The following is a 22,356-nucleotide window of genomic DNA, read 5'->3' as shown; positions in this document are numbered from 1 at the left end:
TCCTGTTTGTGTACCCTGGCTGAGGGGCAAGCGGAGGCTTGGTGAGGAATTTATAGTCAGGAACGCCTCAGCCAACCGAAGTGAGGAGAGCCATTCTTGACTCACACTGGAGACCAGTGTTGGCCCCGGGACCATGTGGGGGCGAATGGGTTGGAGTGGGGTATGAATACAGCTCGAGGATTTAACCCAGCCCTTGTTAGCCTGGCTGGGTGTCAGAACGGCTGGTGGCTCTCTGCTGGGCCTCGCCGAGGCATCTGAGGTGGAGCTTGGGTATCTGTCTTTTTCAAAAGTAGTGCTCATGGGCTGCCAAAGTGAACAGTCATCGATGTAACTCTTGGTCTGAAAGGTGAGGTTCCTGTACTTGTTGGTTACCATTGTAAGACTTAATGAGGTTTGTTCTAAAGATCCTTTGGTTCTCGGGGTGCCTGGGTTAAGCATCTGCCTTCGGCTTAGGTCATGATCTCAGGGTCCTGGGATCAGGCCTGTGTTGGACTCCCTGCTGAGTGGGGAGTCTATTCCCTCTCCCTCTGCCCCTACCCCCTGCTTGTGCTCTCTTCTCTCTCTCAAATAGATAAATAAAATCTTTAAGAAAAAAAATGAATAAAGATTCTTCGGTTCTGAGCTCCCACTTCTAGCCTGGGCTCTGCTCTGGCCTCCTCTCTTCCACCACCCAGGCCCTTCCTCATTCTCTGCACCCCCATCCCTCCCACTTAGCCATTCAGGGCATGGATTTCTTTTTCTTTTTTTTTTTTTAAGATTTTATTTATTTATGTGACAGAGAGACAGCCAGCGAGAGAGGGAACACAGCAGGGGGAGTGGGAGAGGAAGTAGCAGGCTCCCAGCGGAGGAGCCCGATGTGGGACCCGATCCCAGCACGCCGGGATCACGCCCTGAGCCGAAGGCAGACGCCCCAACGACTGCGCTACCCAGGCGCCCCAGGGCATGGATTTCTGATCCAATCTCAAGTGGAGCTACATTTTTGTTTTGTTTTGTTTTGGGGGGGGAGGGGCAGTGGGAAGAAGGAGAGAGAGAATCTCAAGCAGACTCCCCTTGGAGCCTGACATGGGGCTCAATCTCACAACCCTGAGATCATGACCTGAGACAAAATCAAGGGTCTGACGTTTAACCGATGAGCCACCCAGGTGCCCCTGGAGCTACATTTTTGAAGGATTTCCCCTAACTCTCCAAACATCAGGACCCTCTTATAACACATCCATCATTACCTCTTTCTCTTTTACCAACTCTTCTAAGGTGTCTACTTGGAGTCTTGGAGCCTCTTTTTGTTCTTGGTCAGCCATGGCTGAGAGTCATTAAATGTTTTCTTCTCACCTGTTAGCTCTAAATAAGGAATATGTCAATAATTTGCAATACGTGCATCCTGTCCAAGACATACCAGAGAAGTGACACATGCTACCATGGTAAGTAGAGCTGGGAGAAAGACTCCTTCATATCCTAAGAATTCATGGAGAGGAAGTGATTTCATTTCCGGGCTATTAAGTAACGTGCTCTCCTGGGCTGGGGGGTCCTTTTCTACTTCCTCAAATATTATCTGCAGAGGAAGAGGACCTTGAGGATACGTGTTAGGTGGATGGATGGGGATTTTAATTCTGGTGTTCTGGATCAAAGAGAATAAATTGGGATAAGAGGGGGAGGGTGGACTGTGCGGTTACCCACACGCTCCTGCAGGGGGCGCTTGGATCAGGGAAGTGTGTGCGCGCCCCTCCAGAGGTGGACTGGCCCAGACTTGAACTTGATTCATTCAAAGTTTGCCTTCCATTCTGGGTAGAGCAGTTGTAACTGAGGAGGAGGAGGAGGAGGAGGAAGAGGAAGTCTACTTCTCTCTCCCAACCCTACCTCCCCACAAACCTTTCTTTTATACACAGGCCTCGAGTCAAGGTGGAGAGCAGAAATCCGCAGCTGTCAAATACCAGTTTTTCCTCACACCAGGACAGCCGTGAGGACACCGTGAGAAGATCTGCTTGCTGCCTCATGCTCTTCTCCCGGGGATGGCCGTCTGTTAAATCCAGCAGCATGAAAGAATATGGCGTGGGGAATGGGCTTCAAGCTCAAACAGGCCTGGTTCAAATCCTGGCTCTGCCTTTTGCTCTCTCTTCAGTGTTGCAAAGTTTACTTCGGTTCTTTGAGGCTGCTTCCCCTATGTATAAACCGGAGACTCAAAGGGTTTTTTGTGAGGACTAAATGGGGTCGCTTAGGTGCCAGTACCTGGTGTGAGCCCTCCAGCCCCTTCCAATGTGTTCTTCCCTAGTTGGATTTGTCTTCCAGTGATTCAGTCCCCATCTCTCATTAATTTTTATTTCTATGGGCAGGAAGCCTTTTAACCCAACACACCTAAATCCCTCTTCCCACCCAAAGGAAGAGAGAGCCAGGAAGCTGAGCTTCTGGAAGGGTTTTGCATAGCTCTGGGTGGGGGCCGTTCCGTGGGCGGGAGAGCTCCTGGAGACAGCAAGTGGATCTCCTTGTGGTCCACCCTTCAGCTAGCACTTTTTTGCTTGAATTTGCACTAAAGTCCCTAGAACACCAGATGCTCCCATATTCAAAGGTTTCCAGAAGTATGCAGGCTTTTGCCAACAGAAATCGGGCCTTGAAAGGGTGGAGGGGGTGGGGCCCCCCGTGAATAATGTAGAAGCTAGCAGCCTCAGAGCTTGGAACCGAAAACATTTCAGCCCATCCCTGGGGGACCTGTAGAAGATGTGCCTCCTGGAAAAGGCTGCAGCCTTCCACCAGCCCTTTACTCTTTGTTCCTGGTTCCCACGCCACTTTGTCTCCTTTTGGCTAGTCAGTATGCTTCCGTGTCTACGTTGGCGGTGTATTTTATAAAACACTGGCCATGTGCTCGCACGCATGCATGTGTGTGGGTTTGGAAGGGGTCAAGCTTCCACTGAATTAGCTTAGTTACTGACAGCCAAAAAACCTTAGGTTGCAAATTTTGTCCCAACACAGACCAGTTATCCCCTTATTAAGAAAAAAAAAAGTTTCTAAGGACTCCTGACCTTCTGTCCAGGCCAGCTGGCTTGTGAATGTGGTCTGGTCTTCCTCAAGGGAGATCAGGCAATCCGTAACCACTTCTGTAAAACTCAGCTCTCAAAACATATCTTCTTTATCAAAAAATAAGGGTACTCAGGGTTTCCTCAGAAAGCTAGAACCTTTTTTTTTTTAAGTATTTATTTATTTGAGAGAGAGAGAGAGAAAGGGCAAGCACAAGCAGGAGAGGAACAGAGGGAGAGGGTGAAGAAGACCCCCCCCCTGCTGAGCAGGGAGCCCAAGCAGGGCTTGATCCTGGGACTCCAGGATCATGACCCAAGCCGAAGGCAGACTCCTAACAGACTGAGCCGCTCAGGCGCCCCTGAAACCTTTCTTATTTTATAGATGATGAGAGCAACAGTGATTGGCCTGTCCCAGAACTTCCAAAGCACCTGTCTGAACCCCACATTCTATGTTCATGGCCTTCTGAGATTGGGTGCCATGTTGTCAGCCCATCCATTCCTCTCATTTTTTTTTTTTCCATGACAGGAACCCTCTGCTCCATATACCTGCGTCCTTCCTGCTTCTGAGCCTTTGCTCTTGGTGTTTCCCTGACTAGAATTTCCTGTCCCTTCTTGCCTGCCCAAATCAACATTCTTTCAAGGTCCTGCTTCAGTCCTGCCTGGGTGGACTATTTCTCACGTCTTCCTGGATGTCTCCCCATTTACCAGATCTTATCTCCTAACGTTCTCTAATTGTCTCATGGTTGTGGGGCTTTATTTTCTCCCAGAGATCTTAACCTCTTAGAGGCCCTGTTTTAGGCCTTTTCTGCACTTTGCAGCATCTGACCCCATGTGGGTCAATCCCTTGTTGAACGGGATTCCTAGAAACGGAGCGGGACCGCACGTACAGGGAGCCGCTGGACCTGGCTTCCAGTTGGGGTTCTATCCCACCTTGGCTGCATAAGTTCAGGCTGATGGAGTTTCTGCCCTTTCCCCCGATGTAAAGTAGACATTTATTCTCATGGGCTCAGGGACAAAAAGAAGCTCTGCTCAAACTCAGAATGAGACCCAACCCCTGTCCTTAAGGAGCTATAGTTTAGTTGGGAAGAGGGGAGTTTATACTTTTGACTCCCCATCTAGAATGGGAGGAGTGTGAGCTGTACCTCATTCATGGCCAAGTCTCTAACTCCTAGCCTGGTGCCTGGCACACGGGGGACATTAAGTAGATATTTGAGCTTGTTGAACGAGGGAGTTGATAAACAAATGAGTGAACGTACCCAGTGTTGCAGGCGCCCAGAAAGAAGAGGTATGTAGGAGGTAAGGAGTGGTGAGTTGGTGGCAGGTTTTTGAAGAAAGACTGGGAGGTTGCTGAACAGACAAGAGAGGAAGGGCATTCCCAGGAGAAGAAACTGCAAAGGAAGGACACCAAGATGTGAAGCATTGGGCCGGGTGCGAAGAACCTCCCAGGGAGTGATGGCTGGAGAGGGGCACGTGGTGGAGAAGAGGTGAGTAAAATGAGTCCATGCCTTTGTTATTCCTCTGTGGGCGGCTGGGTGTTCTGCAGATCCTGGGACCAGATCTCATCCTGCGCTTGCTGCTGCTCACCAATCCCTTCTCCCCAGCGCCCGGACCTGGCCTCTCATTGCCCCTTGCTCGTGGGATACGCACCTTTTACTACTAGTTGAAGTCAAGATTTGAACGTGCTCGAGAAGCACCTGGAGATCTTATTAAAACCGGAGAGACTGGTTTCATGGGTCTGAGGTGGGGCCTGTAAATGCGCATTTCTCAGGAGCTCCCACTGCCGCTGCCGGTGCTGGTCCAGGGACCACGCTTTGAGAAGTGAGGCTTCAAGGCAAACGGACTAGGGAGGCTCTCTGTAGAACTGGGATTGGGCATTCCAAAGGCAAAAGGAAACTCCCTTCCTCTGGATTATTGAGAACACAGCTTCTCCCAGCAGGGGGGCGTGGGGCGTGATTGAGCGTTGTCTAACAAAATATTCAGGGGTAAATGGCACCAGGTAGAAATGCCAAAAGTAGGACTTTACTCCCCTAGTAGCCCATCTTTGATATTGGTGTCTTCATTCTGTAAAATAACTCTTTGAGTTTCAGCTTCCCTGGCTTTACTGGCTCCTAGGGAGCAAATGGGCGTTTGGAGTCCCAAGTGAGCCATGGAAGGTTCTGGGGTAGCCCTCCTTTTGCCTCACCCTGCCAGCGCACTTCGCCCCTGATTTTTCGACCCCTTAGTCCTGGGGGATTGCGTTGCACAAAGGCTATTCTGTTATAAGTCGTCCACCTAGTTTCCCTTAGCCAAATTCTGGATACAAGCAGAAGGACATTCCTTATCTCAGATGTCCCCAGCATAGAAGTTTCTGGACCCAGCGTGAGACCCAGTGAGCCGAATAAGCAGCTTCCCTGAGCCCCACTGTCACCCTCAGCTGCGTTAAGGAAAAGGAGGAGGCCGGCTACGTCAAACCAAAACTCTCAGGCTGACATGTGCCTGCGGCAGCTTGGGTGGCTGAGCTGCAGACCCGGACTGGCGGAGCTAGGGCCTCGGCTGGTGCCAGCCTCTCCCTCTGGGCACACCCTTGAGCCAGGCCGCCGCTGCTGCTGGTGCAGGACAGCTGGGGCCCTAGGCCAGTGGGGATGGAGAAGGGCTGTGGCCACTGGAGGACACTTTTCCCTAGGCTGCCCCTCCGCTCCTTTGCTGATCTTCCTTCCTCTGGGCTGTGCGCCGCCGGTGGAGGAACTTGCCCAACCATCCACAGCCAGACGCCAGTCCAGTGACCGAGTCTGTGAAGATCCGGGCCGGAGAGGCACCTCTCTGCCCCCTGCCTTCAGCAACCACCACGCAAACCTGGCCCACAGCACTTCTCCCAGCCCAGCCCAGCTTCAGCAGCTTGGGGGCTAGATTTCACTGCCTTCACGATGCTGTCTGCTTCCCCTCATTTCCTCTTCAAATTCACTCATTCGTTCATTCATTCCTTCTTGGGTTCGTTCATTCAGGCGTGCTCCTGTGCCGCTAGGTATCACCTGCTATTGAGTGTCTGCCCTGAGCCCAACGCTGCGCTGGGCTCCCATTCTGTTCCTCCACACCCTGCCCTTTAGCACCTCCTTTTTATATCCCACGCAAAGGTCCCTCGCTTCATCCATTCCAGTCTTCTCCTCCCTGTGTCTCTGAACAAGCTGATGGGAGGTCTGGGGTTTCCTCGCCTCAGTGATAGGCTGTGTGGAATACTGGAAGTACCCTGTGTTTCACCCAGACCTCAGTTTGAATCCTGGCTCTGACTCTGCCCTCAACTACCTACCGTACGTCCTCTTGGGTGGGTTAAGTTCTGTTAGCCTCAGTCTCCTCATCAGCAATTTAAAAAGAGAGAGAAAGAAGAAGAAATCGCCTCTCTCAGGGCTAGAGTTCAGTTGAGATATCATATGTGAAGTACTTGGCATATAGTTATTACTCAAGAGTATTAGCTGCTCCCTCTTTGGTGCCTCAGTGGCCCATCGCAAGTGTGAGGGATTGTTGCATAGGAAGCTGCGTTCTACTGAAATGTCTCCCCGGAAGAGTGGGGGCCGCCTTCTGTGCTCGGGGCCACCTTGGTACTCCACCCTAAGTCCTCCTACTTGTGATATTTGCCTATTTTTTTCTTCCTTTTTCTAAAGGAAAGTTTTCAAACATACACAACTGAAGAGAGAACTGGGTAATGAGCCCTTTGCACCTGCCACCAGTTTCAGCATCGGACAGCAATGTCCAGACTTGGGTCACCTACCTCCCCCACTTCTTTTTTTTCCCTGTGGAATATCTTAAAGCAAATTCAAGTCATCCTGTCATTTTACCTTTAACACTCCAGTGTGTATAACAGATAAAGATGTTCAAATCAAAACCACAACGAGATACCATCTCACACCAGTCAGAATGGCTAAAATTAACAACTTCAGGAAACAACAGGTGTTGGCGAGGATGCAGAGAAAGGGGAACCCTCTTGAACAGTTGGTGGGAATGCAAACTGGTGTAGTCACTCTGGAGAACAGTATGGAGGTTCCTCAAAAAGTTTAAAACAGAGCTACCCTACAACCCAGCAATTGTACTACTAGGTACTTATCCAAAGGATACAAACATAGTGATTTGAAGGGGCACGTGCACCCCAGTGTTTTATAGCAGTAATGTCCACAATAGCCAAACTATGGAAAGAGCCTAAATGTCCATCGACAGAGGAATGGATAAAGAAGATGTGGTGTATATGTATGATGGAATATTACTCAGCCATCAGAAAGAATGAAATCTTGCCATTTGCAACGATGTGGATGGAACTAGAGGCTATTATGCTAAGTGAAATAAGTCAGTCAGAGAAAGACAAACACCATATAATTTCACTCATATGTGGCATTTATAAAAAAAGCAGATGAACATAGGGGAAGGGAAGGAAAAATAAAATAAGATGAAAATAGAGAGGGAGGCAAACCATAAGAGACGCTGAACTCTAGAAAACAAACAGGGTTGCTGGAAGGGAGGTGGGTGGGCGATGGGGTAACTGGGTGATGGGCATTAAGGAGGACACATGATGTAATGAGCACTGGGTACTATATGCAACTGATGAATCACTGAACTCTACCCCTGAAACTGATAATACACTATATGTTAACTAAATTTAATTTAAATAAGGAAATACACAAAGATGTTCGAGAACATAACCACAATATTTGATCACACCCAACAAAATTAAGAATTATTCATGAAGATAATTTAATACCCAGCCCATATTTACTTTTACCCAATTGTCTTAAAAAGTGTCTTTTTACTGTTGATTTGATTCGTCTTACATTTGATTGTAAAATCTCTTAGGTGTTTTTACACCAGCGTGCTTTGACATGTTCTGTTTTCAGTGGTAATGGTAGAAAAATGAGGAAGTCCTTACTCCCGGAAAGTCTCCCCAACTCACTTCCCAGAACCCTTTCCAAATAACACAAAGCAAGCATCTCATTTTTGGGGTGTTTTTAAATGACAAAAAGAGTTCCCCCCTTTACAGCAGTTTTGAAATGAATGAGCTCCTCTAACAACTTTCAGATCCTAACAGTCATCCAAGAGAAGGAGAAGGAGAAGGAGAAGGGCAGGATTTGCTTTAGTTCTTGTTTCAGAGGGGAAAAATTCCTGGGGAACTTTGCTCTTTTCAGAAAGACTTTTTTTATGCCCTCCCACCTGCTTTTCAGAATCCACCAACCACAAAATTTACTCCATCCCCCTTTTTCTCTCTCCCTTACACACTCCCTCTCTCTTTTTAGCAGCAACATACAAGCCGGCCATATTAGAGAGATGGAAATAAAGCTTCCTTAATGTTGTATGTGTCTTTGAAGTACATCTGTGCATTTTTTTTTAGCATCTAACCATTCCTCCCTTGTAGCCCTTGGCCCCTCAAATCACCCTCTCCCATATCCCACCCGACTAACATCTCAGTCTCTGAAAATGCACAGAGATGCCTGGCTACCTCGCCCTGCCTTCAGTCTCACGGGGCTCAGTCTCTTTTTCTCTTTGGGTAAGTTAGACTGCACATCTGCATGCTCCTGAGGGTCCAGAAGTGTAGCCACAGCTGGACGAGGATGGGGGCCGGGGGCAGGAGAGAAGACATTGCTTGAGCTTCCCTTCGTGTCCTTGGGAAAGAAAGGTACCGGGGACTGGGGGGAAGACATTGCTGGGGACTGCATAACGCTGGGACTACTTGGTCACAGAAATGTTGGATCGGGGGATCTGAGTGTTCCTTGGGGGGTGACAGTTATCACGGGAGGTGATTTTTCTTTGGATTTCCCTGAAATGGACTTAGGTGGGGGTGGGGGCAGAGGATAGGTCAATCTGCAAAGTCTCTTCGTGGATTTTTTTTTCAGCTGCTACAAATATGGGGTCCTGGGTCTTCATGCTCCCTTAAGGGGTTTCTCTTGTGGACCTTGATCTTTGGAATCTGGTGGATTTAGGATATTCAGAAAGAATGTTTGGGGGAGCGGGAGGTAGAAAGTTGAGTCTGGGTCTTTTTTCCTGGAAATCTGTACCATTGATTTGTTGAAATGTGTGGGGGAGCAGGTGGGAAGCAGCTTTGAAGTATGATTTCAGCATTGGGAAGAGACTTGCTGAAGCTAGCACTGATGGAGGCCTCTGGTGTGGGCCAGATGGAGTGGAGGAGGGGGTCAAGTGAAGGGATCAGGAAAAAAAGAAAAAGGAAAAAAAAAAAAAAAAAGGAACTCACGGCTTGACTGTGGCTGTGGCCCTTTAAGGCGAGCCCAGCCTTGCAGACTGCCTCGAGAAATGATCCGCGTGTTAATTTCATGTTTGACCACTCAGGACTTCCTGGTGAGTAGGTGGTCTAGAGAGTTATTTGCAAGCCTGCTTTGTGGGTAGTTTCATTCTTGCTCCTAAACTTACTCATTGCTGGTGTAGTAGTTGGTCAAGTCCAAGGATTGTCAGTGGGGATATTCCCCATCACAGAATCCCTCTCCCTCTCTCCCTGTCCTTGTCTTTCTCTGGTATGCTGTGCTGGATATTGGGCAGGAGTGCTAGACGGAGACAACACAGAGGCCCTGGCAGCTTGCACCATAAGGCCTTTTAGGTTTGCTGAGCTACTGGACATACTAACAACAGAGCAGGAATGGTACGGAATTGTGGGCCGTACAAAGAGGGGGAGCCTTGGAATCAGCTCTGGGTTTAAAAGCCACCCTTGTCATTTACTTCATGACCATAGGCAAGTTACCTGACCCTTCTGAGCTTCGGTTCTTCCATGGGTAAACTGGGGAATGCCTGGGTTTTTTGCGAGGCGGCACACAGCAGGTACTCAATAATAGCTGAACGTTCACGCTCGCAGGGGCTGTATAACTTTTTTCGTCGTCGCGATAATCAGTAATGGAATGAGCTAGATGCTGTTATGATCCTTCTGTTATGGATGAGGAAACAGGCACAGAGAAATGAAGTAACTAAGTTACTTAAATTAAGTAACTTAAAGTCACAGGGCTAGTTTAAGGCGAGCTGAGATTTGAACCCGGTTGTCTGACTTCGAATACTTAGCTGTTGAACTCTACTGCCCCCAATGTTCAAGAAATGGTACTGCTATATTAATAATAATTGATCAAAGAATCTCAAGTGCAGGCAAAAAGATGGGGAGTTGGGTGGATGACCTGGGTGTAAGGAGCCAGGGATGGAGGGCAGCGGACTCCTTTGGGCGTTAGGGAAAGCTTCCTGTGGGAGGAGGACAGTCTTGTGAGAGCCTGATCTAAGTGAAGAAAGGAAGGGGCTCCATGACCGTGACCAGGGTGTGTCTTAGGGGAGGGTGGGGTCTGGAGTGAAGAGGTCGGGGAGTGGGGATTGTGAGGTGGTGGTGGGAGGAAGCTAGAGCCTCTGTGAACCTGGGTGGTAGATCTTGAACTTGAACTTGATGATGCTATGATGAGGTATGCCCTGGCCCTCCAAGGCTAAGGGCTCAGGTGGACAATGGAACTTTGTGGTTGTGATGGCATCAGTCTCCAAGATGGAGGGACAAATGACGAGGGAGGGACACATCAGGGGCAGGATTTTTGAGGATAACCATAGAGCCGGTAAAGGGGAAGGGAACCCGCTGGGCAATCTGCCGTATACACAGCAAAAGCATGTGAGACGAGTTTTTAGCTAGAAACAATCCAAATGACTGGACTTCCCAGAGTTTTTCTTAAGACCATCGGCTCTGCAGTCACCAGCCTTGTTATCCAAGTCTGGGTTATGAGAGGCGAGGCCTGGAGAGTGGAGTCCGGTCCTCACTCAAGCCCACTGCATGGGTCTGCTGCTGGGGGCACAGATCCAGACACGGAGGGGAAAATGCCTTTCCTCCCTTCCACAGACGTTTGTGGAGTGCCCATCTGTGCGTCACAGGTCCAGGGGATACCGAGATGAGCAGATATCAGTTCCCCAGAGCCTCCCGAGGGACACAGGCACACGAACAGATAATGACAGCACAGCATCCTAGGGGTTGTCACAAGAACAATCATGACGATGCTGATCGTGATGGCAGCCAGCCTTCGTCAAGGGCTCACTATGTACCTTGCATTGCTGGGAGCTTCATACATTAGCAAGTTATGTAATCCTCACAGCTGCCCTAGGAGCCGGGTTCTGTTATTCTCTCCCATTTTACAGATGAAGAAACTGAGGTCTGGAAGGTTAACTACTTGCCTAAGATCTGACCGCTTGGCCACAATGCGATTCTGCCTTCCGGTCACCTAGAAGCGATAGGAACAGGGCTGGGGAAAGGGCCCAGGCGCTGGGGATGCTGTCATTGGGGCATGCCTCATTAGCTGGGAACTGCAGCACAGGTAAGAGGGCCCCAAGTTGAGAAGGGTGAATGAGCTTCCTGACCTGAAGCCTAAACGTGTACAGAGGCATGGAGGGGTGAATGAAGGTGGGGTTGTCAGGAAAAGTAAGGAGTTGGGGATCACCGGAGTGGAGGAAGCACGGAGGGTTGGGAGCTGGCAGGAGAGGAGGCCAGGACCTAGGTTGGTCCCAGATGGCAAAGGGTTGGAAGCCGTGCCCAGGAGCCTGGACTTGATACTGAAAGCAACAGGGAGCCAGTGGAGGGGTGGTGAGGACATGCTGCCTGGGGGTAGACTGGGCTTGGAGGTAGAGATCCTGGTGTGGGGGAGGGTCTCCATGCAGGAGGCAGGGTCTGGGTGTCACACTCCCCTGGGATGCAGGGGCTGCCCGAGGAGACAGTGTGCTCTAGAAGGGGGGGGGGGCATTTCTCTACTTGGACACTCTCTCTTTTAAACAAGAAGAAAATAAACCTACCTCATTGGTTGCTGTAGGGTTGGAAAGAGGTGTGAAGAGGATTCATTTCTGTCTTTGCAGGAGATAGAGCTTGGCAAGAGGCGAGCAAATCTGTATGATCTCTGAAAGATGGGCCAGTTAGAACAGTGGATAACATGGGGCCTGGGCTGCCCAGATGTGGCCCCAAAGAAAGTGGGGAAGCCTGGGCGCCAGTGATGCTTTGGAACTAAGACCAGAAGCCACATGCTTACTGGCCCCTGTTGATCCCCATTTCTTTTCTATGAGTTGGAAATTGGGAGACCCAGACCTGGTTCCAAATGGGACAACCAGGAGGACTGGGCTTCCTTGTATGGAAGTTCCTTTAAACAGGACCATTCCCCTCTGGCCGGCCTGCCCAGAGCTGGGGGCTGGGAGTTTGGGGCTCGATCTGCCATGGAGACAGCCAGATGCCTAGTCCCTGGCATGCCTTGGAATATCACCAGGCCTCAACCCCTCACCCCTGTCTGGAGCCCGGCAGCCTGGGCCCAAATCGAGCTTTGTCATTTACTAACTGTGAACCTGGGCTATTCATGTAACTGCTTTGTGCTCGGTTGCATCGTGTGGAAAGTGGGGGTGGTAATAGGGCTGTTGTAAGTATCAAATGAGGTCATACCTGTGGAATGGGTAAGACAGCATCCGGCCTGCAGCAAGCACTTTGTTGTTACTGTGAAGTCCTTTCTGTGGCCTTAGCTGCGGACTCGGCTACTTTCTGGAAGCAAGGGTTTTGCTTATAGCTCTGACCTTGCTCCTGGTGGTTTCTTCGTCTTTAATGGGGGCCTGGATTGGTGAGAGGCCTAAAACCCTTGTGGGGACTCAGGCTGACGTGGGCACCTTGGAGGAGGAGTCAGGAACCACGGTCTGGCCCTGGCTTGTGCCTGTCCTCTGTGTGTGTCCCTCAGGGCCTCACTTGCCTCACTGGTGAGGCGGTGGGTCTCCATCCACAATTCTGGAGGTGTCTCTGGCTTCCTCTGATTTGGTGATCCCCTGCCTCTCTCTGCAGTTAGGACTCGCTGGACGTCTCTGACCACTAGAGGGCGCACGTGTTCCTCCTGGTGCCTCCAGCGGGGCCGGGGCGCGGGGTTGCAGAGAAAGGGGCCCGCATTGCACCGCAGCTCCCTCCGGCCAGCCAGAAAGGACCTCCCCACAGCTCTGCCCTTCCAAGTGGCAGGGTGCTGGCTCCCTGACAGTGGAGGGGACTGCCCTGTGGGGTTCAAGTTCTCATCTGAGGGATGTGGCTGGGCAGGGAAAGAGGCCAGGGGTAGGTCAGCCGGGTTCACAGCACCTGCTTTCTGGGGTCACTTGGAGGTCCCTTTGGGCAGGGGGCCCTGGGAAGGTAGCGGCACTTGGGAGGGGTTAGAGAAGCGGCGCCTTCCTCGGGTAAGAGGTAAGCTCAGGACAAGGCCGTGCCTGGTTCCTTCCCTGCAGATTTCTCTGCGTCTGCAGAGCGCGGGTGGCAGCGGCATTTTTCTGCACACCCCCTCCTTGCCTGGTGCTGTGCTAGGTGCTTTCATAATGCTCATGAAAGTGGGGATACGGGAACTGGGCTTTGTTCTTCTCGGCAGGCCCACTCAGCCTCCCCAGTTCACGCTCCCCTAGTGAGCGTTCAGCCCATGCCCCGGAAGCCTGGGCCCTGCAGGGGGGTCTGCATGCCCAATCCCTCCGCCTAAGACTCCGCTGTGACCTCTAGGGCCAGCAGTTCGAGCCTCTCCTGTCCTTAAGTCCTGTCCACTAAGCCCTGGCCTCTAGGCCTGAGGGAGGAGCTGAGCAGACATCCCTGTTTGCAGGCTGCCCTGGGCTGCTTATGGGGTGGGGCCCAGCTGCTGGGCACGACACCGTGGTCTGGCCAAGCCAAACCCTGCAGGGGACGCTTCCGGCCTGCTGCTGCGGGGCTCTGGCCAGTGCCAGAGCTGCGGGAATTCCAAGGGACTGTCCTCTGCCTAGAGGACGCTGTCGCAGAAGGCCTTCCTGTTTAGATGGCAGAACTTGAGGAGAAAGCAGGGTAGCAGGAGCTGCCGGCCTGCGCATCACGCCTTAGGTATTTTATCTCTTTAAGAAGATCATGGCAGGGGCGCCTGGGTGGCACAGCGGTTGGGCGTCTGCCTCCGGCTCAGGGCGTGATCCCGGCGTTATGGGATCGAGCCCCACGTCAGGCTCCTCCGCTGTGAGCCTGCTTCTTCCTCTCCCATTCCCCCTGCTTGTGTTCCCTCTCTCGCTGGCTGTCTCTATCTCTGTCAAATAAATAAATAAAATCTTTAAAAAAAAAAAAAAAAAAAAGAAGATCATGGCAACCCCAGGAGGTGGGTGTCCTCAGCTGTGTTTTGCAGAACAGGGGCTGGGGCTTGAAAGGTAAAGGAGCTTGCCCACATCCTCCCAGCCGATTGAAGGCAGAGCTGGAAGGGGCCCCATGTCTCATGGGGTTCCCTTGTCTATGCTCTTCCTATCGACATAGCTTCCTAGCCACGCCCTCTGCTCCCCCCTATACCCCCCGCCGCACCCCCACCCCAGTCCCCTGCTGGCTTCCTAGCTCACTCAGAGAAGAAAATCCTAATTCCAAGTTCTGGCCCCTAAGGCCCCTGTTACCTCGCCCCTTCCTAACTCTGGGACCTCGGGTCTCACCATTGGCTCTTTGATCCCTGCTCCTTGTACTTCAGACACACGAAGCTCATGCCAGCCACTGGGACTTTGCTCTTGATGTTCCCCTGCTCGGCACTTGATTCCTTCAGGATTTGAGGTGGCTCACTCCCTCACTTTGTCAGGGGCTGCCTACACATCAGCCCCTCCGAGCAGTCCTCCCTGACTACCGATAGGAAACAACACTCCTTTGTTTTGCTTTTGTTCTTACAGCGGTTGCCAGGCCTCACTATGTAAAGTTACATTATACTTCTTTTCCTTGTTAGCGTCTGTTCCCTTCCAGCTTCATGTGGCGGGGACTCTCTGCCTGTCTTGTTCATGGCAATAACCCCTGGGGCCTAGGCTAAGTGTGTGGGACGTAATAGGTGGTTTATGAATACTGGGTACATGAGTGAATGCATGGCTGATGTTGAATGTTACTGCTTATCCCCTATGCAGAAAATGAATCTTTTGGGATGAGGTTTTGACAATATTGGCAGAAAATCTTAGTGTTAAGATCAGGACTAGGGTGAGGCCAGTGAGATGCCTACACTGTGCAGTTTAAGGAGGTGTTTGCCTGACCCTGAGGCACAAGCCTTTGCACCTGCTGGGGAGTGGGGCAGAGCCATGGCCGTGGGCCAGGTCCTTTAGGTCCCCACCTGTCACCCCTTCAGCCTGTGTGACCTCCTTGCTGTGGTGTTTCCAGGCCTGAGATCTCCAGAAGGAACTCCTGTCCTTGTAGGCCCATCAGTGGTCCCTTGGAGTTGTGCCGATTCCCACTGCTTGTCTGCCTTTTTTCCTGCTTGCTAGAACCCGGGGAAGAGCACGGGGCTGGGCTGGGTGCACTGCTTTACTCTGGCCTTGGTGTGTAGAGAGCAAGGCCTTCTGAATCTCCATCTGTCCTCAGGCATTCTGCCACGTGGGAGACACTGCGGCTTCAGCTGGAGGGGCTTCGGGCCAGCAGAGATGCTTGGAAGTGGTGGGGAAGAAGGGGAAACTGAAGCCAGCATAGTGGAGTCCGTTGCCATGGTCTTCAGCTAGTAGGTGGCAATGGTAGAGCTGGGGCAGGACAGCCAGATGAGGGCTTGCAGAGCCATGGTCCTGGGAGAGTCTTGGGGCCATTTGTCTGCCCCTGGCTTGACAGGCAATTTGGTTTCTCTTCACCCAGCCTTGCTTTACCCCAAGGGCCACATCAGGTATCCGTGAGGAGCTTTGCCCGCCCCACTCCACTCCCCGACTAATTTCAGACCTAAGGGACCCAGCCCACGGTCATGGCTCTGCTCTACTCCCCAGCAGGTGCAGAAGGCTTGCTGCCTCCCTGGCCTTGTGAGCCGGAATCCTCATGAGCTTGTGACTTTATCCACAGTGCCACCAGGGCAGAGCATGGAGGTCACAGTACCTACCACCCTCAACGTCCTCAATGGCTCCGATGCCCGTCTGCCCTGTACCTTCAACTCCTGCTATACAGTGAACCACAAACAGTTCTCCCTGAACTGGACCTACCAGGAGTGTAGTAACTGCTCTGAGGAGATGGTGAGTCCTGGGATGGGGGTGGCGGTGAGCGAGGGGCAGGAGCCCCTGGGCGTGAAGTCCACACTTCCCACCACCTGCCCCTGCCCCGGACCAGGACCCTGGAGATCCTGGTGGGCTGTCTGCTCCAGAGGGCTTCCGCAGAAGGTGTGTGGTCACGCTGGGTGGCCCTGGGAGGGTGGCAGAGACCTGGAGGTAACTGCCTCTCTTCCGGGGAAACAGGTGCATGGGGGGAGGGACACCCCTTTCCTTGAGGCTCCTTGCTCATCCGGCTCCCCTCCCCAGTTCCTCCAGTTCCGCATGAAGATCATCAACCTGAAGCTGGAGCGGTTCCGAGACCGCGTGGAGTTCTCAGGGAACCCCAGCAAGTATGATGTGTCGGTGACGCTGAGAAACGTGCAGCTCGAGGATGTGGGCACCTACAACTGCTATATCATGAACCCGCCCGACCGCCACCGCGGCCACGGCAAGATCTACCTGCAGGTCCTCATGGAAGGTGAGGGGAGGGGCGGGCAGAGCAGGGGAGCCTGCCGCGGCAGGGGTGGGGGTGGGGGTGTGTCCCTGCCAGTCCCCCGCCCCCCACCAGCAGGAGGAGCTCCTGGCTCCTTGGGAGGGGCTGTGCCCTCCTGAGGGTGGGAGCTCTGGCTTGTGTTGGGGGGAAGGCACCCCTGTTACTTCCTCGTGTCCCAGATCTTATCCTTATAATGACCTTGGTCATGATCATGATGCCAAGAATCATAATGGCAGTGTTCATGGCTTGGGCACGTGCTATCTAGGGGAGAAGTCAGCCACCTATGGTCACACTACAATTGGGACTCAAATTTGGGTCTATTCTATCTCGAAGTCCATGCTCTTAAATTCTGCATTTTACTGTCCTTCCCTGGGGCTTTGAGGTGCCCCGGGATTTTGGGGTGGGGCGCAGAGAGCTCAGGGGCCTGGGTTGATTTTGGCTTTGACTACAGTGCTTTCCACGCAGAGCGTCTGGTGAGGACCACCCGGTGCACGCTGTGGGGGGGGGGGCAGGGGCAGTGGGAGAGGCTCCCTTTCCCTGCCCTGGTCCTCAGTGGGTCTGTCTTTTCCTTCTCCAGAGCCCCCTGAGCGGGACTCCACGGTGGCCGTGATCGTGGGTGCCTCTGTGGGCGGCTTCCTGGCGGTGGTCATCTTGGTGCTGATGGTAGTAAAGTGTGTGAGGAGGAAAAAAGAGCAGAAACTGAGCACGGATGACCTGAAGACGGAGGAGGAGGGCAAGACAGACGGAGAGGGCAACGCGGACGAGGGCCCCAAGTAACGCGGCCCCGCAGCCCCTCCCTCACGTCCTGTCTTCCTCCCACCCTCTGCCCTGCACAGTGTGCCCCTACCTGCCCTCTCTTGGTGTGCTTCTCTTGAACCAGGGTCCCAGGGCCCACCTGGGGCCTCCCGAACCCCTCACTTCGTACCCCCCACCCTGCACCAAGAGTGACCCACCTCTCTTTCATTTGGGAAACCTGCCATGGCGTGTGGGATGTGCGGGCCCCTGGGGGGGAGAAGTGGGCTCATAACTGCCAGTCCCTGAGAGGAGGCAGGAGGCCTGTGGGAGGGTCCCAGAAAGAGAGGGAGTGAGGGAGAGATCAGTTGCCCAGCCTGCCCTGTTTGTGGACTGGTCTGGTGGGCCTCAGGGAGGATCCGTGGGTGGCGAAGGGGCTTTCCTGGGCTGCCTCAAGAAAGCCCAGGCTGTGGCGTGGCTCTGCTCCCTGAGCTGCTCCAAGCCTTTGTCAGGCTGGGGGTGCTGATGGGCTCCTATCGCTTGAGTGGGGGCATGTTGAAGGGATGACTGCATTTCCTGGCCATTGAAGGGAAGCCTTGGTCCAGGGGCCTGTGCTCTTACCCCCTCTCCATCGATAGCTGCTACCACAGGAGCCTTAGGGGGTTTTCTGCTGGCTGCGAATCTCTTGGGATTTGGGGGACGCACGGCACTGAAGACTCACCGAGCTGGGCCTGGGCGGGTTGTATGGTTCCAGGTCGCGGTCTTTTTCACCATAGTTAACCGCTAACAGGAGACAAATTTCAAAGTCAGCTGAGGTCTGAAGGGATGGGGGCTCCATTGTCAAATGGAGTTGGTTGCAGACTGCCTTCTCCAGCAGGGTGACTGCAGGGTGATGGCGGGGTGACCAGCCTTGGCCAGGTGTGTGGCTGGGGAGGGTGGAAACCGCGGCGCAGGAGTTGATGTGCAGAGTGGGGGCTCCGTTCGGGCCTTCTGTTCAAACTTTCCCAGTGACCCTCAGCAGGGCTTTTAGCTGGCTTTTGGGTAGACACCAGGGAAGGGAATGCCCTGAGGGAAGCGTGAGGGGGGCCTCAGAGCCTCTGAGATCCTGTGGCCATGTTACACCCTCCCTGCCCCAGGGACTCCCTCTGTGGGGAGGCAAGTAGCATTTCTGGAGAGCCAACTTTCACTGCCATTTTACTCACATTAAGAGGGAATTATTTAAGCCTCAAGAGAGGGAGAGAGCCAGAGAGAAACTGCTGACGCGACCTCTACCTTGGCAGACCCTAAGAGATCAAGGAAGCAAGTCACTCGCTACCGATGGGGAACCAGGTTCAAACTGACAGACTGAGGGTCCCGCCCTCCCCTCCTCTGGCTCCCCAGTCTCCAGTTTGAATCAACAGAGCCATAGTTTTCCCTGTGGGGAAGGGCCTCTGCGGGTAGACAGGGAGGTGAGGTGAGGGAGCTGGGCTATCCAGGCCTGCTCCTCTCCCAGGGCGCTGAGGATGGAGGGATGGAGCGGGAGGGCAGAGCTGCTAATGAGGCCCCACCCCTGCCCCGGACTGACCTTCTTTAGCATTTCGCCCCGCCTTTCCAGGAGCTCAGACCCTGCCCAGGCTCTGGGAGTCAGTGCCCAGGGCAGGAATCCGTCTGAGGAAAGGGGGTGGAGACAGGACTGTGACAGTCTCAGGGACTATTCTCTGCCTCTGCCCATCAGATGGCCAATTTGGGGAGAGAAGAAGAGCACACAGGAGGTTCAATTTAATTCACTTCAATTCGACACCCATTTATTGAGCATCTGCTGTGTGCCTGGCACTGTGCCAGGTGCCGGGGCTACACGCAAGGCCCTAACAGAGTAGGGAACTGCCAGGTCAGCACTGTGGGGACTACGATTCTTTCTTTTTTTTTGGTGTGTCTAATGCCACCTCTGCAGCCACTGCTTCCTGGCTGGAGTTGGAGAAGGAGGAAGTGAGTTCCGAATCGGGGCCCTGGGAAAGGAAGAAAGGAAGGGAAGGGCGAAAAAGTACAACAGGGGACAGGGCGACAGGCCAGGCAGAGTGGGCACAGAGTGGGAGATGGACAGCCTGGGTGACAGCTCCTGGGTGGGGTGAGTCCAGCTCAGTACCTAACTGCCAATCAACACACTGCCAATGGGGGTGGGCTAAGCCACCGGGATGCCTGGGGCAGGCGGACGCAGCCCATCCTCGGAGCCAACCAGCTAAGACGGGAGCGATGGGTGGTGGGTATCTCATACCAGCTGAGACTAAGAGCACTTGTGATGCCCTTCTGCAACCTGCAGATTTCCTTTTTCGGTGACCTCTCAAGCGCTCTCCTCGCCAGGGCGAGTGAGGATCTGTGCTGATGCAGGACATTTTTCTTTTTCCAGGATGCCTAACATTTAGGGAAAATTTTCGTGCGATTCCCTAGGCTTATTCTAAGAAGTCCTAACTCTCCATCAAGAAGCCCCAGACTTCTGAGTTCCTTCCTTTCAATGCCCTGACCCAGTGGGGCCCCCGCCTGCCCACCCTCATGGGCACTTTCTCCTGCAGCCTCTTAGGATCTCTCCGGAGGTCTCCTAGAGCTGCCTCCCCCAGGGCCGTGAGGCTGGGAACAAGATGGGGCTTCTGTGAGTAGAGGTGGGAAACTGGTGACATGTTTCCACAGCAGCCATTTCTCTACCCTGCTTTCTAGTTTATACCAGCAAGCTGCTCCTCTCCCTGCACTGTGGGGTCAAGCCCCACTTCCTGCTGCATGTTTCTGTCACTGCGCTCTGCTGGGTCCAGTCTGCTGGTTTCCTCAACTGCCCCTGCCTCTCCTGTTGTCTTGGAACTCCCTGTCTGTCTCTTCCTCCTAATTAAGGGCCCCCTTAAAGAGATGGTTGGCCAACCCATGGGATTGAGCTTCTAAGAACAAAGTACAATTTTTCAGGACTGAAATGCCTTGAGGTGCCTTGAAACTGGCTTTGAAAATAGCTGTCTGCCCCTTAGCTCCGGACTAATCACAGTTATTCCCAATTTATTAAAAGGAAAAGCCGATTGGATCCATATTTTCTCCCCGGAAGTCCCCTTGGGGAAGGTGGGCAGATAAGTGTTTACGAGGTCAGGTGAAGCAGATGGACAATGGAAAATACTGGCCAGGTCCTAAAAGACAGTCCCAGGCCATAGGGATGGCGTGGTGCAGTTAGAATGAGTGATGAATCAAGAAATTTTCCTTGCACCTTGTCTTAAGGATAGACAGCCTGTGCCTCTTGCTGATGTCTTCCTTTATTGACGCTTGCTGATGCATTTACGCATAGTCTATATATAGGTATAAATATATTCTATATACAAATATAAAACATGGCGCTACATCTACCCCAAAAGTTATACCGGGTGGGGGGGGACCATCATTTCTCAATGTTTTGAGTTGATTCACCAAAGGCAAATTATGGAATGTTCTTATGGCTTTTTGTGCACTTGGAGGAGAAAACCCAACTACTTATGCACTTTCTTGGTTTTGTGTGCTCCAGGGTGGTTGGAGGGAGGTGGGGAGAAAAACTTCAATGGTCCTCTGTGACCCAGCTGCTGTGATGTGTCTGCTTTTTGGAGCAGACTTCGTTTCTTTTGCAGTTTTTCGTATTGCTTGGATCTATTGGCTACAATAAACAGATCATCTCCCCTGAACATCCCTCGAGTGTGGCTTTTTTCAGGGGTGAAGAACGGTGAAGAACGGGGTAAGTGGAGGCTTTGCTAGGATGCTGACAGGGACCCCTGCTGCTCCTTTCCTGGTAATCCTGCTGACATTACCGGGTCCCCAGCAAGGACTTGGTCCTTCTGCCCTGCTCATGTTGGCAAACGGCTCATCTCTCTCCCCCTTCGCCTTCTCTCAGAATCCTGGGGGACTCCGTCGACCTGGGAAGCACCCTGAAGACAGGGTGGCTGAACACCCACTTCTTGGGGGCCTCTTGGTTATTTCTGGGGTGATGACAACCTTGGGCACGGTGACACTGTTACACAGGTGTTGTCTACTTTTTCCATCCTTCCTGCTCCCGTTTCTAAGCTGTGTCTCACGAGCCAGACACTTCCTTTGCCTGCTCTGGACTCGGTGGGGGGAAACAGAGGACAGCTGCTCAGTCTGCCCTCATGTGGGTGTTTAGGGGGGAGAGTCAGGTTGTTTGTGTCCCATCTGAGTCCTGCTGGATCCCCCTACTTTTGGGACCAAAGACAATCCCCTGGCGGCAGGGTGGGGGGCGCCACTAGTCCAGACACACCTGGTCTTTTTCTCTCTTGCTTCCTGTTCTTAGTCTCTGCATTTTTTTGCCCACACACACACACACACACACACACACGAAAGATAGGAAAAGTTTCAACTTTCTGAATGGCAAGGAAATAAGGAAGTGGTTGGTTTCTACTTTTCTTCTGGTTTCTTTGTCATTTCTGTCTACTCCCTGGAGACCTAGAGACCTTTGCCAGTGGTTAGTGTCCAGGTGCATTTTAGAATATTCCCAGAGGACCCTGACACGGGTGGTCAGGTGGTCGGGTGGTCATAAGTCCTGCAGGGATTACAGCTGCAACCTGAGAGGGAAGCCAGAGGGAGGGGCAGCATTCAACAGAGGTGGCTGGTATTTAACCGAACTAAAGATACCTTGCTTTAAAAGGATGCCTGTCCTTCAGAGCCGCTGAGCCCTTCCAAGGATGGGATGTCAGAGAGGGTGCTTCTCTACTTAACATATAGGGAAACTGAGGCAGGGCAGGTAGACCAAACAGTAGAAGGCACTGGGGATTCTGGCTGGTTCTTTCTGGGGTGGGGCCAGCATCTTCCTCATTCTAGGGCTTTTCTCCCAGAACACTTTGGATCCGGGCCTGGCTTCTGGGAGAGTTGGATTTGGCTCAGGCAACTCTCTTAAATTGATGTTCTTCAGCCCAGCCTGCTTGGGGCTGGGGGTGGGGGGTGGGGTAGTTCTGATGGCAGAATGAGGTGCCTGGTGGGGGAAGAGCTAGCTCCCATTCTGGTGCTCAGAATTGGTCACCAGCTTTCTGTACCCTCAGCTGAGCTAGAGGTGTCTGCACAAGAGCCTCTCAGTCCCTACTGCTTCTTCACCTCCTGCTGGAACCCCCTGCTGGGCTTAGGCACCCCATCTGCCTGCTAACTGCCCGGAATCCAAGTCTGTATGGGGGCCAGGAGGGGTTGCTTTTGGAGTCCCTAGGACAG

At 52.7% G+C, this 22,356-nt stretch overlaps 1 protein-coding gene across 2 annotated transcripts; it reads left to right on the top strand.

Moving 5' to 3' along the window:
* The first annotated feature begins 8,271 nt into the window (after positions 1–8,271).
* On the top strand, positions 8,272–20,817 carry SCN2B (sodium voltage-gated channel beta subunit 2). Of its 2 annotated transcripts, none has more exons than XM_057316751.1 (4): positions 8,272–8,508; positions 15,763–15,929; positions 16,212–16,422; positions 17,015–20,817. In XM_057316751.1, exons 1-4 carry the CDS (start codon positions 8,439–8,441, stop codon positions 17,212–17,214), a joined length of 648 nt encoding a protein of 215 aa, XP_057172734.1. In that variant the 5' UTR covers positions 8,272–8,438; the 3' UTR covers positions 17,215–20,817. The 2 variants fall into 2 exon arrangements, with proteins under 2 accessions (XP_057172734.1, XP_048073238.1); XM_048217281.2 differs by lacking the exon at positions 8,272–8,508 and adding an exon at positions 8,519–8,637.
* Positions 20,818–22,356: the final 1,539 nt, after the last annotated feature.

Source organism: Ursus arctos, unplaced genomic scaffold, assembly GCF_023065955.2.
Source record: "Ursus arctos isolate Adak ecotype North America unplaced genomic scaffold, UrsArc2.0 scaffold_22, whole genome shotgun sequence".
NCBI classification, from domain to species: Eukaryota; Metazoa; Chordata; class Mammalia; order Carnivora; family Ursidae; genus Ursus; species Ursus arctos.
Note: the sequence above shows the minus strand (reverse complement) of the source record. Positions and strands in the feature narration are given on the sequence as shown.

Coding starts and splice junctions, on each gene's coding strand:
- SCN2B (XM_057316751.1), top strand. CDS start 8,439: ATGCACAGAGATGCCTGGCTACCTCGCCCTGCCTTCAGTCTCACGGGG. Junction 8,509..15,762: donor CAGTCTCTTTTTCTCTTTGG/GTAAGTTAGACT, acceptor CTTTATCCACAG/TGCCACCAGGGCAGAGCATG. Junction 16,423..17,014: donor CCTGCAGGTCCTCATGGAAG/GTGAGGGGAGGG, acceptor TTCCTTCTCCAG/AGCCCCCTGAGCGGGACTCC.